Source organism: Silene latifolia, chromosome 9 (assembly GCF_048544455.1).
Source record: "Silene latifolia isolate original U9 population chromosome 9, ASM4854445v1, whole genome shotgun sequence".
NCBI classification, from domain to species: Eukaryota; Viridiplantae; Streptophyta; class Magnoliopsida; order Caryophyllales; family Caryophyllaceae; genus Silene; species Silene latifolia.
Genome location: NC_133534.1, coordinates 5889577 through 5909589, shown reverse-complemented (window position 1 = coordinate 5909589; position 20013 = coordinate 5889577). Strand labels below are relative to the sequence as shown.

Below are 20013 nucleotides of genomic sequence, written 5' to 3'. Positions count from 1 at the left end.
GTACATTTCGAGCAAGTAATTTCTCAAAATCAAAACATGACGTGGACATTCAACACGAAGGTATTATTCCCAACATTTTATGATTGCGATATATTTGGGCCGAACGCGCATATTTATTTTTATGCGTTCAAAGAGTCGGACGATTTTGTTGATCATTATTGTAGTGGACGACATTGTTTTTGGAATGTTACAAACTGTGGTGTATTTTTAAAGAACATTCACTCGGGCTTGTATATCCCTATGAAAGTATGGACAATACTTAAGTAACTTGCCACTAGGAGGTCGAAAAATATGTATTAATTAGATCTTGTTATCTTGTAGAGATCGTAAAATACATATATACAACTCGATATATTTAAATGTTATAAGACAATAACTCGGCTTAGTAATATATACAAGAATTAAATAATTTATGAGAATTCAACTTTTGCTTTTTAAAAATTGTGGAGAAAGGTAACGGTGAAGAGTCAGTATACTTAACAACGAATATGAGAATAAAAGCTCTTTTACTCCAACCATGAATTTGGGAATTCGATTCTCATCAGTGATATAGTGCGCTTAATTGAACCAAAAGAAAAACAATGAATATTAGTTTTTCATTTCCGAGCTTGCTCTAATTTTTTTAAAAAACAAATCATGCATTTATGATCATAGACAAATCGGATAATTCACATGGCGCCCTTGAAGTTTGCCTCATTGCACATGGTACCCAAAAAATTAAGTTTGTGCACCAAATAACCCTCAACTTTCATTTTTGGTACAATTTGGCCAACATTAACAATTTTGTCTTAACAACCGTCAAGATTGCAGTGTATTAGACAACCATGTGACCAGGAAAATGAGAGAAATCACAATGAGAGAGAAAGAAAGATGTTCTAGAGAAATAAACACATAAACATAAAAAATATGAGTGACCTTCTTTCAACCTCCCTGCTACCGGACCACCACCATCACAAACCACCTAACCCCGTCCATCTGATTCATGCCGCCTCCCTCACCGGTCCCATCATCCATCCATCTGTGAGCCTCACGCACTCTGACCCCCAACCCCGACATCAATCAAACCAAAACCCAACCATCCCCACATCTCCTACCACCTCAAATACACCTAGCCAAACACCCAACCACCCTCAAACCACCCCAAACTCTTACAAATCTGCCCTTACAAATTCCATTCTAAATCCCCAATCTTTTAGCAATGCAAAAACCCACAATCCGAATATCAATACTACCCCAAATTCGTTTCCGATATTTACACCAATCCCGGGTAAAACCGCCACTAGGCGTGAACCAGCAGTTGTCTTACCTCCACAGGTCTTGTCTTCCATCCGCTCCAAATGGGAGAACTCCATTATCATCAAATTAACTGGTAAATCAATCGATTCCATTCATCTTGCTAACTCTGTTAAAATGCTATGGAATTGCAAGAGCAAGCTTCAGTTAATCGGGCTTGGAAAAGGGTTTTACTCATGTAAAGTTGAGTCGGCTGCGGAGCTTTCCCGGATCAAGGAAAACGGGCCGTGGTTTGTCCAAGGTAATTATCTCCATGTTCAACCATGGACGCCTAATTTCCGACCCTCTACTGCCTCTATCACCACGATCCCTACGTGGTTAATACTACCTGAACTTCCAATTGAGTATCATCGGGTTGATATTCTTAGAGTTATTGGTAACTCCATTGGGGTCTTCATAAAGTACGATTCAAATGGTCTCTACCGGAATAACGCGCGGTTCGCCCGAATCTCTGTCCATCTCGATCAGTCCAAACCCATCCCGGAGTCAGTTTGGCTCGGCAATTTTCGGCAGGAAGTCAAGCTTGCGGATAAACAAGTTTATTGTCAGTCCTGTCTTGGGTTTTGCAGGGGAAGTTGCACGAGCACGAGTCCAAAGGAAACGGGCAGCGTGGGCTCAAAAAACAAGGTACATGTGCCCTCTGATTTCCGAAACACGGAAATTGATATTAATAAAAAAATTGATAAAGGAATGTCCTCCACTGAAATTTGGAGCATTGTTCCATTTAAAGCCAAAAGTGTGCAGCCTTTAACCCCACCTTCAATTCCTCTTGTCCCCACAAATTCATTTTCTTTAGAATCTTTTCCTCCCCGTGCTAACTCCCTTCCTGACACTAGACACAAAATCACCCTTCCCAATCCTAAATTATTCCTTGACCAACTTTTTAAACTACCACCACTCTCTTATACTTTCCTTTACCCCCCCTGTCATTTTACCCCCCTTTAAAAATAAGACCCTCACTACACCAGCAGAAGTCCCATCACAACAAAATGAATCCCCACCCTCCCCTGTCTTGCCATACCCAGCACAAAAATTACCTAACCATAATGGTTCCTTCTTCTTACCTCCCACCAAACCCCCTCTTCAACCAAAACCCCTGCCCAACCCGAGCCCCTCTAAAAATTCTCCTTTTTCCCCTGGATGCGACTCCCGTGGAGTACTTCCAACCCCCTGCCCTAACTCTACCAGAAATTCTCATCAACGACAGCACCTTCACCCAAGAACATCGCCTCGTCTCGCCTCAAGCAACCGTCCACAACTTGCGAGCCATCCTCGCAAAACCGTCCAACCCACCTCAATCTTGCCTCAACATTTGTCTTATCAACACCAAATCAATGTCAGGATGCCTTCAACCTGCCCATCTGCCAGACCTGTCGGACTTACCGACCTTGCCACCGGTCCTGAGATGCTTCCTGGTTTGGTTTCTCAAGGAGTGGCACATGTTATACCCCACTTTGGTGGTACCGCCGGAACTCCAGTTCCTGTTGGATCCTACACCCATTTTGCCTCGATTGAGGAGAACTTATCTATTGAGTTTGAGCTCCAAAGACCTCCGAACAGCGAGTTTCTCGAACTCGGTAGTAATTTTCAGAACAGCAATCAGGTTGGCTGCTCTAGACTTATGGACCAGCTGGAACCGAGCCAAGTACTCAGATCACAGGGAGCTCCTGTTAACATTCCAGGGGTTGAATCGCAGCCCTCTTCAAAACTGCCAAAACCACGGCCCAAACGGGGCAGAGGCCGCGGGTCATCAGTCAAACTCGGTTGATGTCCCCTATCCGTATCTCCTCCCCATAAACATAAATATCTTATACTGGAACTGTAGGGGCATTGCTAGACCTTCCTTCCGGAACCATTTGTCCTACCTTATCAATGCCCATAACCCGTCCATTGTCATTCTCTCTGAAACCAGAGTGCGTACACCCAACTCCCTAGCCATTGTGCGAAGGCTCCCTTTTGATTCCTATGAGATTTTGGACCCGGTGGGGTTCACTGGTGGCATCATCATTCTATGGAATGCGGGAAAGGCAATCATCTCCCCCCTCAACAAAACTGACCAATTGATCAATGTGGTGGTCCAGGTACCGAATATCTCCTTTTTATTTCTTTTGTCGGCTGTTTATGCGAGCCCCAAGTTTAGAAATAGAAAGAATTTGTGGCTTGACCTCATTAACCTCTCTGCTAACCAGGACCTTCCATGGGTCTGTCTTGGCGATTTCAATGAAGTGACCAGTAGTAGCGATAAGATTGGGGGCAGGGGTATTAAACTTAATAGAGTTAACCTCTTCAAGTCGTCTCTTGACTCTTGCAATCTTATTGACATAGGGTTCTCTGGACCCAAGTTCACTTGGACAAATAGGCGGCGTCTCAACCCCATTCTTGAAAGACTGGACCGGGTTTGGGTTAACCAGGCGTGGATGGACCATTACCCTAACTCCCATAACTATCATCTAACTCGTCTCTCTTCTGACCATTGCCCTATTATTCTTAAGACTTCCCTTCCCCTTCACCCTGTGATTAAACCCTTCAAATTTGAATCCTTTTGGACGTGTGAACCATCTTTTTACCCCCTTGTCGCCCACACTTGGCCCTCCCTCACTGATAGTATCCCTACTAAACTATCTAACCTTAGTCTTACTATTTCTGACTGGGCAAGTGTGGTCTTCGGAAACCTTCCCAGTAGGAAACGTAAACTTTCCTCCCGGCTCCTTGGGGTCCAGCGTGACCTCTGCATCCACCCAAATTCTGGCTTTCTCCTCGGCCTTAATGATGCCCTCACTCAGGAGCTCAACTGCATCCTGGACCTTGAACACTTTTATTGGAAAGACCGGTCCCGCATCAGTTGGCTTACTGATGGTGACCGCAACACCTCCTTTTTCCAAAAATCCGTTACCCTTAGAAGAAGTTTCAATCGCATCCTCTCCCTTACTAATGATGTTGGCCTTGTCATCACTGGACATGAGGCTTTGAATAAGCACATCACCAGTTATTTTACGAGTCTCTTCACTTCAGGCAAAGTGATTGCCTACTTTGTTCCCCCAGGTAACCCTTCTCTTCCTGCCCCCCCCCCCCCTACATCACCACCTTCCAGATCCCTTCTGCTGATGACATTCGTGAAGCCCTCTTCTCTCTCGGTTCCAGTAAGGCCCCTGGCCCGATGGTTTCCATGCCGGATTCTTCAAGAAATGTTGGCCCATCATCAAGACTGATTTTATCCCTTTCATCCAAAATATTTTTCATTCAAAAATCATCCCTGATGCCATTAACCAGACATCCATCTCTCTCATCCCCAAGATCCCCTCCCCTCAGTCCATCACTAACTTCAGACCCATTAGTCTCTGCAACACCACCTACAAGACCGTCACAAAGATTATTGTCAACCGGCTCAAGCCCCTTCTGCCGTCCCTGATTTCCCCTAACCAAGGGAGCTCCATTCCTGGAAGAGGAACTGATACTAACTACATCATTGCTTCTGAGATCCTCCACACCATGCACACTTCAAAAAGCAAACTTGGCTGGTTTGCCCTTAAACTTGACCTTGAGAAGGCTTTCGACAGACTTGAGTGGGACTTCGTCAGAGCCTGCCTTATCTCGATTAGCATTGACCCTGAAACTATTTCTCTTATTCTGAGCTGCATCTCTACGGCCTCTGCTTTTGTGACTTTCAATGGAACCTCCCTTGATACCTTCTCTCCCTCTCGAGGAATTAGACAAGGCGACCCTCTCTCCCCCTATCTCTTTATCATTTGTATGGAAGCCCTCTCTCGCCTCATTCACCAAGCCTGCAATAGCAGTGAGTGGACCCCTTTCCCCCTTGGAAAAGGCGGTGTCTCATTCTCCCACCTCCTCTTTGCTGACGACATTCTGGTCTTTGGCAGAACCTCCGAGAGGAACTTGTGCGCCCTCCAAGACACTATCTTCTCTTTCTGTTCCAGCTCTGGTCAAAAAATAAATTGCTCTAAAAGCAAAATAACCTTCTCCAAACACACCCCCCCTTCTGAGGCCACTCTCTTCGAAGACGCCCTTGGCATCAAGAAAACTAATAACCTCGGCACCTATCTTGGTTTTCCCCTCCTCAGAAGGAAACCTAAGCGATCTGACCTCCATTTCATTCTGGACAACATAAAGTCTAAGCTTGCCTCCTGGAAATCCCGGTTCCTCTCTAGAGCTGGTAGGATCTGTCTTATCACGTCTACGATAAACGCCATCCCTAACCATGCAATGCAATGCATCCATCTTCCCTCCTCCATCCTCCGCGACATCGACAAAACCGCTCGGAATTTTCTCTGGTCGAGTCAATCCGCTCACAAACTCCATCTTGCCAACTGGGATCTTGTCACTCTTCCCCTCTCCCTTGGAGGTCTTGGGATTAGGGCCGCCGAGCCTCTAAATGATGCCCTCTCTTCTAAACTCAGTTCAAAGATCTTCCTTAATAACTCCTCCACTGCCGCCATGGCCATCCACAGCAAATACTGCACACCCTCCCGGCGCTCGTTCTCCCGGGGCTCCCATATTTGGAAGAATCTTGGACGAGGGTGGAATATCCTGAAGAACCATCTCCTCTGGTCCATTGGAGATGGCTCCACCATCAGCCTATGGGACGACCCGTGGCTTGACCTCGGCCCCCTTAGAACCCTCGTTCTTGGCCCTCTCAGTCTTTCCTCCTCCTCTGCCAAACTTTGTTCCATTATATCCAATGGAACTTGGTCTCTTGGCTGCCTTGATTTCGTCCTTCCCGAGCACATCACCAGTAGCATTCTCACCATTCCCATCCCAACTACCCCCAGATCTGATATCCTTTCCACCTCCCTTGCTCCGAAAGGCAAATTCTCTGTCAGCGACACTTATCTCTCCTTATGCCGACCCATCCCCCATCTTACCCCTCCCTCTTTCCCTTCCGACCTTTGCTGGCTCTGGGACCTTCCAACCCAACCTCGAATAAAGATTTTCCTCTGGCTTGTGTGGTGGAACAAACTACCCCACAAAGCTTCCCTCTTTGCCAGGAATATCTTGCCCAGTTCGTCATGTACTCTGTGTCCTAACCCCTCTTTACCTGAGACTTCACTTCATGCTCTCCGCGACTGCACCTTCGCCTCCCACTCTTGGTCCACTTTAAATGTCTCTAATTCCTTTTTTGACACTGATCTCCATCAATGGATTTACGATAACTGCACTTCTCACCCTCCTAGCTGGACTACCCTCTTTACCTTCTTCCTCTGGCGCCTTTGGCTGAGACGCTGTGATTTGACCTTTTCCACCCCTATTACCTCCTACAACTCCCCCTCCACCTTCTGCACCTCTGTTGTCTCCCAATCTTTTACCTGGTCCCGTGCCTCTGACTGTTCCCACCATGCCCCTGTTACGATTACTACCCACCATGATGCCTTTAGCTATCCTTTGAGCTGGGCCCCTCCGCCGCTTGGTTGGTTTAAAACCAACGTTGATGCGGCTTTCTCCTCCTCTTCTTCTTCGGCTAGCCTGGGGTGTGTTATCAGAGACGAGTTCGGTTCCTGGGTGTTAGGTTGGTCCACCCGCTTCCTTGGCCATAACCCTTACCTATGTGAGATCCTAGCCATTCGAGATGGGCTCTTGCGCTCTGGAGTCCTTGTGAACAATGTCTTGATTGCTTCTGATTGTCTTGATGCGGTTACCACTATTTTATGCCCCAATGCCCCCGTTGGTCCGTTTACTAACATCATTCTTGAGTGTAGGGCCCTTTTGCAATGACTTCCCTCATTTGAAGCTTGTGTTTGAGAAGAGATCGGCCAACCGTGTTGCAGACGCCATTGCTCACCATTCCATTAGGGACTCTAGCAGCTTATTAGGTTGTTTTGAGTGGGATCTTCCCCCTCCGTTTGTTGTTGATCTTTGTATTTTAGACGTTGTTTTGGCTTCCACGCCTCTTTCTCCCGAACCCCCCCCGTGATGTACCCGTAATTGTATTTGTACTTGGTTAATTTATTTATATCATGCACCTTTCTTCCAAAAAAAAAAAAAAAACCGTCAAGATTGCATATTATGGATCATCCTTGTCATTTATTACCTCTAACTACATTTACCATACAATTAATCATTCGGCTAACCTTTTCTATACTTCTATACTGAAACATTAGACATTCCCCCTCAAAAAAAAATACAGTAAAAAAAAAGAACTCATTTCCTCAAGACCACAAAAACTCATTACTCAATCAATCCAAAACCTATCTATTTCCTCTATCCTGAATTCATTATCCTTAAATTCCATTGATCTCCCTTCAATACACCATTGTACCACCTTTACGCGCCACCAATTATATCATCGATTGTCTTAGGAGGCTTGAAAAATTCGTCTCAAGCATCCCAAATGACAAAATTGAAGAGAGTATGATCCAAATTTAACATCACAAAACCCAAATAATTAGTCAACCATAAGAGTATCAAAATAGATACAAATATTTGGTGTTGCCCAACAAATTGGGTTGGTAAATTATGGGTTTCAATGAGCTTGTAAATTTGGAATGTTAAAGAAAATAACACCTTTTTTAACAATTTAAATCTTAAGGTTTGAGATGAAAAATCTGGTTTCAAATTGATTTTGAGGATAATTTTAAAAATGGATTATAGATGGTGTTGATGATAAATTTTAGCAATTTGTGGGTCTTTGAAATTAATTGTGGTTTATTTGTTGATACTACGGAGGATCAGAGGATCAAAGCTCAAATCTCAAATCTCTAACAAGGCAATGGTGAGATGGTGATTACAGTAGTAGAGATGATGATTAAGGTGGTAGAGGTGATGTTTTTTTTTTTTGATGTATATGTTAAAGGGGATTGAAAAAATGGAGGCGATTAATTATAAAAGAAAATACTATAACTTAATTCACCCATTACCATTTTTTAACATTAACCTCACGACACATAGGCAATATTACTAACAAAAGTTAACAGATATGATGGTTTTGGTCACCGTGTACCAAAAATGAAAGTTGGAGGGTATTTTGCGCACAAACTTAATTTTTTGGATACCACGTGCAATGAGGTAAACTTTAAGGGCGCCATGTGAATTATCCGTAGACAAATTAATAGCCCATCTTTAATTATAGGTTTTCATTTTCGAGTTTCCCCTAATTTTTTTAAAACAACAAATTGTACGCAGTATAGTTAGGGCATAATAAGGAAGAATGCGTGGAATAGAGTAAACTTATGTGCGAAATTTAGCAATTACGTAAGTTAAAACGATAATTTGATCATAAAATTTACTAGCTAGTGCTGACGGTGCGTTAGTAAAAAGCTATGTTAAAACCGCCTAACAAATTCACCTAATACGATTTTAATTCGAATTCCCCCTTTCATCATATGTATATATATATATATAGGGTTAATCCTCACTCAATTAAAAAGAAATACAAAAATTACGTTCACCTTTTGCTTTTAATCCCAAAACCCTACTTCACAATCACAAACACAAAAGTTACGTTCACATTCATAATACTTTCTACGTAAATACGTAATGATGATGAAACAAGAAGCCATGCAAGAGCAAAAGTGTTCTCGTCTCAGAATTCGAGTAAATATGACTAATATTCTTTCCAAGATGGATCAGCTTCGAGATCAAGACTCAGAAGTCGTCCTAGGGCTAAAGAAATTGAATTTAATTCTCGACTTGGATAACACCCTCCTCCATGCAAAAAGAACTAAAAAACTCACCTTAGAAGACAAGCGACAAGTTAGGAATGACTCATGCGAGCTACACGAGGTTGAAGATGGATCAAAATTAGTCAAGTTACGGCCAGGGGTACGTGAGTTCCTCAAGAAAGCTAGTGACATGTTCGAGTTGTCTATCTATACTATGGGGACACGTGACTATGCTCATACTATGGCGGATTTACTATCTCTTGGATCGAAACAAGATGGTCGGTCCATGTTTTGGAAGAAGATTATTAGTAGGGAGGATTGTACTCATGCGGGGCAGAAAGGGCTTGATATTGTGTTATCGGATAGACGCGTCGTTTTGATTGTTGATGATAAGGAAGATGTTTGGGAGGAATCTTGTAGGGCTAATGTTATCAAGATTGCTCCTTATCGTTTCTTTGAAGACGAGAAAAGAAAAAGGGAAGTTGATAATGAGATAATTACAACGGATGATGAGCTCAAGAGGGTTATGAACATGTTGACTTTGGTCCATCAAATGTTTTATGAAGATAATAACGGAGATGTAGAATACATGAAAAGAGACGTGAGGCAGGTTCTTGAAAGAGTTCGCGATCATGAAGAACAAAAGAAGAAAGACGATGAAGAGTTAGCTCGATGTAAAAGGTTGCCACAAGAAAAGGCCCGGCGTTTAATCATAAGGTTTCGTGCTCCGGTAACAAAGAGGTGCAAGAGAGATGCAACGATGATGACATCAGTTAACAATTCTCCATGTTTAGTCTAATAATTAATGTTTCTTGGAGGATTAAAATTGTTAATATGATTGTTGATACTCAAGTATTTGATTGTAATTAATTTTTTTATTTCTTGTTTGTAATTATATGTTAATTTCTGAGTAAATTGAGTTAAAATAAAGTTATAATATAATTCTTGTTATTACCTTTTTTAATTATTATTAAAGCTCATAGGTATATTTGCATGCATGGTGCTTTAATATCTAGGTCAAAAAAGATGTTTTGTCTAATGAAGATGTTTTAGGGAGATTAAAAGTTGATAATATTGTTTTCATTCCATTGAAATATACTAGGTATAATAATTAAGTTGTACTCCCTCCGTCTAAATCATTTATTATCGTTTATATTTTTTATGAAGGTATTTTAATCAAAGGTAATAATAAACAGGTGACGATTGAAACAATTAATTTGTCTTTGACGATAATCGTCGTTAGGATCTTATTTATGATTGTTAATGTGATTTTTTATACTCAAGTTTTTGATTGTAACTATTGTTGTTTTTCTTGTTTGTAATGAGATTTTAATTAATCTGTCATTAAACATCACGTCTATTCTTAATAAGCTAGGAGTGACTACTTTTACAGTTATGAACTTATTATTACAGTCGATCTTGTACCGAGTTTCCCTAGCACCAACGCCATTGTTGGTCGATTTTTTAGGGTTTGTAGGGGACCGATTTTGTGCAGGAGAAGAAGAAGGTGGTGCGGCTGGTTTTGATGATCTCCGCTCAATTTAATGTGTTAATAATAAGGAATAATCATTTGTTTTCATTGTCCCCTACTCGATGCTTACCGTCTTACGGTGAATTTGGGACAAAATTTTATTTTGATGCATGAGATATCGCTAACCAAGGATCGAAATCCACAGGGGGCAACCGGTAAGTACTACAAACTTGGCTTTAACCTACGAGTCTAGCTAAATTGGGTCGAAGAGCGCCTTCAATAGGTGTTTTTTTCGCTTTTAACCTAAATCGGCGAGATAATTCAAGGGGTTTAAAGGCTTCCTAAATCGAATCAATTTACATGCTACAAGATTCTATCATGAAAAATCTCATAACAAACCCAAACTAAAAACCTGACATATGATAAGAGAGTTACATTGTGATTCAAATAAAATTTTCTGGATCCAAGAGAGAGAAAGGTAGAGAGAGAAACCCCTCAAAAACAAAACTAAAAACCTAAAACAACCCCTGTTTGATCCGCCGCCGCCTCCCTTCCTCCCACTACCACTCCCTTCCCGCGATATATCTCGGACGCCGGAGATCTGGCCGTTCAGTGGCCAATCTCCGGCGGCTCAAATCTCGACCCCAAAATTTTCAATCGTTTTCTGTTTTAGCCCACCTTTTCTTTCCTTTTTATTGGGAATCCGGTCCATCCTTCACTCTTGCTTTGTGGTTTTGTCAATCAGTTGTTTGTTTTGCTGTTTTTCTGTCCGACGATCTATATAATGGTCCAGATCGACCGTTACATGCCTTGCATGCAGTTGAATAAGGTGTTCCCCCCCCTTCCCCCCACCTTCTCCGGTAAGTGACACAATGAAAATTTGATTTTTTATTTAAACAACAAAACTTTTATGGACGGTGGTTGAGGGCCCGACACGGTGTTCCCCCTTCCCCTTGCCCCTTCCCCCACCTGTTGTGTCCTTGACTGTCGTGCATAAATGGTTTCAAAACGGTTTTCAATGTGTTCTTCCCTGCATGCATTTCCGAATTTCGGTGATCTTGTATCAGTATGGCTCAGTCGGATTTTTTATTATCTAGTGTGTCTTGTTTTGTTGGTTTTCTGGGTGAAATCAGTTTGATGTGAAGGGTGGATAATCGGATTCCGTAGTGCTTGTTTGTGGGCTCTAATGGTTTTTGATCTTTTTGGTGGTTGCGATTTGGACGAGATTGTTTGCGTGGGAGTTGGTCTTGACGACGGAGGGGTAGGCTGTGGTGGTCTACACATTTTAAATCTATGATGTTTGTTTTCACTCTATTTTCATTGTTCTCGTTTTTAAACTCCTATAATGGGAGTCTATATTTAAGTTGTTTAGTCAGTATTCTGTTTTTTAAAATAAATTCCACTTGCGGTCTAAACCCATGTTGGTGGTTAAGGGTGTCCTGTCCTTTAATCTTTTGTCTTTTGCTTCAACCTGGGTACTGCTTATGGTCTGTGTGGAAGGACTTCTGCTTAATCGTGAAGGTGACTTCAGCTTTGGGTTGTGTAATGGGATTGGTTGATGGGTACTCCTCTTTCGTGTATATCAAATGGTTGGCCTTCTTGATCTGTTGGTCCATTGTCTACCTTGTTCGATTTCCAAGATGTAGGGGATCTTTCTCCATCGGAGGCGGTCTTTGTTGACTTGCATTCCACCAAAAATTTCAAAAAAAAAAAAAAAAAAAACCTGACATATGTATCGTTTTTGGGTGTCTCACTCAATTGTACGTTTTCCTTTCTATTTTAGGAATGTCTTAGACGGGCTATTTTATTATCCACACTCAATTTGATCCATTTGTTATCTACTAATTGGCCTCTCCTTCTTCCTTAATCTTTGTGCCAAAATCAAGGGTAAATAATTAACGGGACAGAGGGAGTACTAGTAATAATCTCCTCCTAAACTAGTTTACATAATTGATTAAATGTCATGGGTTTGCTATATTCCCTCCCTTTTTTATCCGAGTACAAATAAAAAGAAATAATAAACCTTTTTTTTATCGGGTCTACGAGTCAAAGTTATTAATTACGCAAATCTCTAAATGGTAGGGAGACAAATCAAATTCGATCTCCAAATTTAAATTTCATGTTAAATATTATATATGCTACACATTTATATATGCTTGTAATTAAGTTTTATCATTTCAATCCAATAACACAATTCACAACCATTTAATAATTAATCAAAAATAACTTGATTGTCAACATTTTATTGTGACAAAATGAGACATCATTTCCTCCAATCAATAGTTTACATGTTGTTGTTAGCCATAACATTAGCTCCAATATGCACCAATTGTTTACCGTTCTTTCCAATTGTTGTTAGACAAAATGAGATAGATTAGTTTTCACATTGTTAGGAATATTGGATATAATTTAGTTTGAATTAGTATCTTTTATATTTTATTTTATTAAATATAAATAGATTGTGAATTACGGGTTTATCCCTACGATATTGGCGCAAAAACGCAAACTACTTTTTAGTTTTTAAGTTTTTTATAGTTTTTTTATTAGGGTGTTACTGAAACTCGATAACACCCGGTGTCGCCCTAGCACTCCCCTATTTATTTTGGGTGTCTTAGTCAGTTGCTTTCCTTTTTATTTAGAATGTTTTTTTGATGGGCAATTTGTTATTCTAAACTCAATTTGGTATACTTATCATCTAACAATTAACTCTCTCCTCTTTTCTTGTCATCTAATAATAGCGTTAAAAGATGAGTATACCCAAAACGTAATTGTAATCACTAAAAGACGTCAAACACCTTTCTCCATCTATCTCAAAATAATTTTCCTAATTTGACTTGCAGTGTCTCTAAAACACCACTTTAACTCTGTTTTTCACCCTTCGTATTTATTTTTTCACTAAAAAAATATTTAAAAAAGACTTTGTAATGATGAATGTAAATATACTCCTTATCTACAAGGGAGTATTATTTTTTTTCAATTATTTATTTACTTTTTTATATTTCATGAGAAATATTTTAATTAAAAGTAATATTTCAATCAAAGGGAAACAAACGATTGGGATGGAGGGAGTACATCACTTACTTAAGATTTACTCCACCCCAATCATTTGTTCTTATTTCATTTTTGGGATGGAAGGAGTAAGAACCAAATATTTGTGACATTTACTACGTAAACTAACAATTAGTCCACTTGTCATATCCAATTACAATTACTCCCTCTGCCTCAGGCAATAGTTTACACTTGCTTTAATTTTCCCTCACAAAATAAAATAAACTTAAATTATTCACTGGAATGAATAACATAGTATTGATTGTATTTGAAAACAAAAAAAAATTAGTTTTGGTATTAAAGCTTTTTTTACGTTGTATTTACACGTAATTTCTTGTCCTAAACTTAATTAGTGCTTTTAATTTCGAACTTAATTCGGAGTAGGTATTGACGGTGCGTTAGTGACAAGCTATATCAAAACCCCTAACAACAAATCATTGTATGATTATATATATAAAAATGAATTAATCCATAATTCAATTAAAAACATCTCACAAATTTCATCCACTTTATCCTTTTAATTCCAAAACCCTTCTTCACAATCACAACACAATCACAATCACTATATAACATTCATAATAACTTTTTTACGTAATGATGAAGCAAGAAACCATGCAAGAGCAAAAGTGTTCTCGTCTCAGACTTCGAGTTAATATGGCCAAAATTCTTTCCACGAGGGACCGGCTTCGAGATCAAGACTCACAAGCTGTGCTAGGGCAAAAGAAGTTGAATTTAATTCTCGACTTGGATAACACCCTCCTCCATGCAAAAAGAACTAAAAAACTCACGTTAGAAGACAAGCGACGAGTTAGGAAAGACTCATGCGAGCTGCACGAGGTTGAAGATGGATCAAAATTAGTCAAGTTACGGCCGGGTGTACATGAGTTCCTCAAGAAAGCTAGTGACATGTTCGAGTTGTCAATTTATACTATGGGGACACGTGACTATGCTCATACTATGGCGGATTTACTATCTCTTGCAGCGAACCAAGATGGTCGGTCGTCCATGTTTTGGAAGAGGATTATTAGTAGGGAGGATTGCACTCATGAGGGGCAGAAAGGGCTTGATATTGTGTTATCGGATAGACGCAACGTTTTGATCGTTGATGATAGGGAAGATGTTTGGGAGGAATCTTGTAGGGCTAATGTTATCAAGATTGCTCCTTATTGTTTCTTTGAAGACGAGAAAAGAAAAAGGGAAGTTGATAATGAGATAGTTACAACGGATGATGAGCTTAAGAGGGTTTTGAGTACATTGAGTATGATCCATCAAATGTTTTATGAAGATAATAACGGAGATGTAGAATACATGAAAAGAGACGTGAGGCAGGTTCTTGAAAGAGTGCGCGATCATGAACAACAAAAGAAGAACGACGATGAAGAGTTAGCTCGATGTAAAAGGTTGCCACAAGAGAAGGCCCGGCGTTTTATCATAAGGTTTCGTGCTCCGGTAACAAAGAGGTGCAAGAGAGATGCAACGATGATGGCATCAGTTAACAATTCTCCATGTTTAGTCTAATTATTAATGTTTCTTGGAGGATTAAAGTTGCTAATATGATTGTTGATACTCAAGTATTTTAATTGTAATTATGGTTGTTTTTCTTATTTGTAATCATATGTTAATTATTAATCTTTGAGCAGATTGAGTTATAAGTTGTAATTCTTGTTATTAACCTTACTAATATTAAATATCATAGGTATATTTGCATGCATGGTGCTTTAATATCTAGGTCAAAAAAGATGTTTGTCTAATGAAGATGTTTTTGGGAGATTAAAAGTTGATAATACAATTTACATTCCATCGTAATATACTCCGAATATACGAGTTATAATTAAGTTGAACTCTCTCCATCAAAATCATTTATTATCGTTTATATTGTTTGTGAGGTAGTTTAATTAAAGGTAATTATAAACAAGCTAAGTGACGACTGGAATAATTAATTTGACTTTGAGGATAATCGCCGTTAGGAATTATTTATGGATGTTAATATGATTGTTGATACTCATATAATAATAAAAAGAATAAAGAGAATTACAATAGTTATATCTTTAATTAAAATACTTGTTGTGATTGATTAAGAAACTAATAATAGGGACGGAGGGAGTGTTAAGGAAGAGGGTTATTATTACTAGTAGATGATTTTCATATGGTGAATTTCAATTTATTATTCACTTTGATACATACTAATTTGAGACAAAAATCTATTTTGATGCATGAGATATCTGACCGAGGATCGAAATCCACAAGGAGCAACAGGTGAGTACTACTTGGCTTTAACCTACGAGTCTAGTCAATACGGTCGAAGAGGGCCTTCAATAGGTTTCTATTTTCGCTATTAACCCGAATCGACGAGATAATTCAAGGGGTTTAAAGGCTTCCTAAATCGAATCAATTTACGTTTCTGACCTAAAAGATTCTATCATGAAAAATCTCATAACAAACCTAAACTCAAAAGTCAAAACCAGACATATATATACCGATTTGGGGTGTCTTAGTTAATTATTTTCCTTTCTCGCTTAGGAATGTTTTTAATGGGCAGTTTGATCATCCACACTCCATTTGATTCACTTGTAATTTAATAATTGACTTCTCCTCTTTCCTTGATCTTTGTGCCAAAATCAGAGATAAATAATTAACGGGACAAAGAAATTACTAATAATAATCTCCTCCCAAACTAATTTACATAATCGATTAAATGTCATGGGTTTGCTATATTTCCCCCCTTTTTATCCGAGTACAAACAAAAGAAATAATAAACCGTTTTTTTATCGGGTCTACGAGTCAAAGTTATTATTTACGCAAATCTCTAAATGGTAGGGAGACAAATCAAATTCGATCTCCAAATTTAAATTTCATGTTATATATTATGGGGGTGTTTGGCCAAGCTTTCTAAGTGCTATTCTAATTGTAAAAGTAGAAGTTGGGCCAAACAGTATAATTTAGGGAGATAAAAAACTACTTTTGAAAAGTCAGAAGTTAATAAAAAGCTACTAGAAACAGAAGCACCAAATTGATGCTTCTGCTTCTACTTCTCCCAAAAACTCTTAGGATTATGGAAACTAAAAAAAACAAAAAAGTAGTAGTAGGCCAAACACATCAATTTGTTAAGAAACTACTTTTACAAAAGTTAGGCCAAACAACCACAACTTTTTCAAAAAGTAGTTTATGAAAAAACTCATTCTAGAAAGTAAAAGCTATTTCACATAAACTAGGCCAAACAACACCTATATATGCTACACATTTATATATGCTTGTAATTAATTAAGTTTATCAATTCAATCCAATAACACAATTCACCACCATTTAATAATTAATCAAAAATCACTTGATTGTCAACATTTTATTGTGACAAAATGAGACATCATTTCCTCCAATCAATAGTTTACATGTTGTTGTTAGCCATAACATTAGCTCCAATATGCACCAATTGTTTACCGTTCTTTCCAATTGCAGAGTTTCATGTCTCAATTTCAAATTGGATAACATTAGGAACGATAAAAGTAAACTGTACACATACATGCCATCACGAGCATGTACATTTCGAGCAAGTAATTTCTCAAAATCAAAACATGACGTGGACATTCAACACGAAGGTATTATTCCCAACATTTTATGATTGCGATATATTTGGGCCGAACGCGCATATTTATTTTTATGCGTTCAAAGAGTCGGACGATTTTGTTGATCATTATTGTAGTGGACGACATTGTTTTTGGAATGTTACAAACTGTGGTGTATTTTTAAAGAACATTCACTCGGGCTTGTATATCCCTATGAAAGTATGGACAATACTTAAGTAACTTGCCACTAGGAGGTCGAAAAATATGTATTAATTAGATCTTGTTATCTTGTAGAGATCGTAAAATACATATATACAACTCGATATATTTAAATGTTATAAGACAATAACTCGGCTTAGTAATATATACAAGAATTAAATAATTTATGAGAATTCAACTTTTGCTTTTTAAAAATTGTGGAGAAAGGTAACGGTGAAGAGTCAGTATACTTAACAACGAATATGAGAATAAAAGCTCTTTTACTCCAACCATGAATGTGGGAATTCGATTCTCATCAGTGATATAGTGCGCTTAATTGAACCAAAAGAAAAACAATGAATATTAGTTTTTCATTTCCGAGCTTGCTCTAATTTTTTTAAAAAACAAATCATGCATTTATGATCATAGACAAATCGGATAATTCACATGGCGCCCTTGAAGTTTGCCTCATTGCACATGGTACCCAAAAAATTAAGTTTGTGCACCAAATAACCCTCAACTTTCATTTTTGGTACAATTTGGCCAACATTAACAATTTTGTCTTAACAACCGTCAAGATTGCAGTGTATTAGACAACCATGTGACCAGGAAAATGAGAGAAATCACAATGAGAGAGAAAGAAAGATGTTCTAGAGAAATAAACACATAAACATAAAAAATATGAGTGACCTTCTTTCAACCTCCCTGCTACCGGACCACCACCATCACAAACCACCTAACCCCGTCCATCTGATTCATGCCGCCTCCCTCACCTAATACGATTTTAATATGATCATAAAACTTACTAGCTAGTGCTGACGGTGCGTTAGTAAAAAGCTATGTTAAAACCGCCTAACAACAAATTCACCTAATACGATTTTAATTCGAATTCCCCCTTTCATCATATGTATATATAAATGAATTAATCCTCACTCAATTAAAAAAAATACAAAAATTACGTTCACTTTTTGCTTTTAATCCCAAAACCCTACTTCTCACAATCACAAACACAAAAATCATATTACATTCATAATACTTTCTACGTAAATACGTAATGATGATGAAACAAGAAGCCATGCAAGAGCAAAAGTGTTCTCGTCTCAGAATTCGAGTAAATATGACTAATATTCTATCCAAGATGGATCGGCTTCGAGATCAAGACTCAGAAGCCGTCCTAGGGCAAAAGAAGTTGAATTTAATTCTCGACTTGGATAACACCCTCCTCCATGCAAAAAGAACTAAAAAACTCACGTTAGAAGACAAGCGACGAGTTAGGAATGACTCATGCGAGCTACACGAGGTTGAAGATGGATCAAAATTAGTCAAGTTACGGCCAGGGGTACATGAGTTCCTCAAGAAAGCTAGTGACATGTTTGAGCTGTCAATTTATACTATGGGGACACGTGATTATGCTCATACTATGGCGGATTTACTATCTCTTGGATCGAACCAAGATGGTCGGTCGTCCATGTTTTGGAAGAAGATTATTAGTAGGGAGGATTGTACTCATGAGGGGCAGAAAGGGCTTGATATTGTGTTATCGGATAGACGCAACGTTTTGATCGTTGATGATAGGAAAGATGTTTGGGAGGAATCTTGTAGGGCTAATGTTATCAAGATTGCTCCTTATTGTTTCTTTGAAGACGAGAAAAGAAAAAGGGAAGTTGATAATGAGCTAATAGCAATGGATGATGAGCTTAAGAGGGTTTTGAGTACATTGACTTTGGTCCATCAAATGTTTTATGAAGATAATAATGGAGATGGAGATGGAGAATACATGAGAAGAGATGTGAGACAGGTTCTTGAAAGAGTTCGCGATCATGAAGAACAAAAGAAGAAAGACGATGAAGAGTCATCTCGACGTAAAAGGTCGGAAGAAGCAAAGGCCCGACGTTTAATCATAAGGTTTTGTGCTCCGGTAACAAAGAGGTGCAAGAGAGATGCAACGATGATGGCATCAATTCAATCTCCATGTTTAGTCTAATAATTATGTTTCTTGGAGGATTAAAGTGTTTAATATGATTGTTGATACTCAAGTATTTGATTGTAACTAACTAATTATGGTTTTCTTGTTTGTAATTATATTTTAATTTTTGAGTAAATTGATAGCTGTCTAGGTTCTAATATTATTGAAGCTCACAGATGTATTTGCATGGTACTTTCTAGGGCAAAAGATATGTTTAATTAATACGGAGTATGTTTTTGGGAGGTTAAAAGTTGATAATACAATTTAGATTCCATTGGAATAATATACGGAGTACTCCGTAATGGTGTTAGTTTCACTTGTTTTGATGTATAATTACGGGTATATATTATATTACTTTCTTCGTCTAAATCATTGATTTATCGTTTATATTGTTTGTGAGGGATAGTTCAATTGTGGGTGAATATTAAGTGAACGAAAATTATTACACTAATTGAGGATTTTATGTAAAGAACGACGATTGCTACATGGTCTTAATCTATGAGCCTGGTCGAAAAGGAGCGAGTTAGATGTTTTGTCTAGATAGCAAACTATACTTACCTAATAGCTAGGGATGCGACTAAGCTCAAACGAAAATAAACAACTAAAATACTAGGTTTAGAATAACTTAAAGAAAGCCTAGTGTCACGGTTTGCTTGTTTCAAGCTCCCGTGATGCCACAAGGATGCTTGTGACAGCTCAACACATGCATACAAATATACATCAAGCTCAAAGCAAGCTCGGCAACTCAAGGCAATTATACGCAGCTCAACGCTAGTTCACACAGCTCACGACTAGCTCACTCAAGTCCACTCAGCTCACGAGGACTAGAACTCAGCTCACAAGTACTCAGGGAGTAGAACTCAG

At 38.8% G+C, this 20013-nt stretch overlaps 3 protein-coding genes across 3 annotated transcripts; all 3 read left to right on the top strand.

Annotated features, from left to right (window-relative positions):
* The first annotated feature begins 8781 nt into the window (after nucleotides 1-8781).
* On the top strand, nucleotides 8782-9705 carry LOC141600516 (RNA polymerase II C-terminal domain phosphatase-like 4). The gene has a single exon (XM_074420758.1). It carries the CDS (start codon nucleotides 8782-8784, stop codon nucleotides 9703-9705), a length of 924 nt encoding a protein of 307 aa, XP_074276859.1.
* A 4317-nt stretch (nucleotides 9706-14022) lies between these two features.
* Nucleotides 14023-14943, top strand: LOC141600515 (RNA polymerase II C-terminal domain phosphatase-like 4). Its single transcript, XM_074420756.1, has one exon. The coding sequence runs from the start codon at nucleotides 14023-14025 to the stop codon at nucleotides 14941-14943; it is 921 nt and encodes a 306-aa protein (XP_074276857.1).
* A 3378-nt stretch (nucleotides 14944-18321) lies between these two features.
* LOC141600514 (RNA polymerase II C-terminal domain phosphatase-like 4) lies at nucleotides 18322-19167 on the top strand. The gene has a single exon (XM_074420755.1). The coding sequence runs from the start codon at nucleotides 18322-18324 to the stop codon at nucleotides 19165-19167; it is 846 nt and encodes a 281-aa protein (XP_074276856.1).
* The last annotated feature ends 846 nt before the right edge of the window (nucleotides 19168-20013 follow it).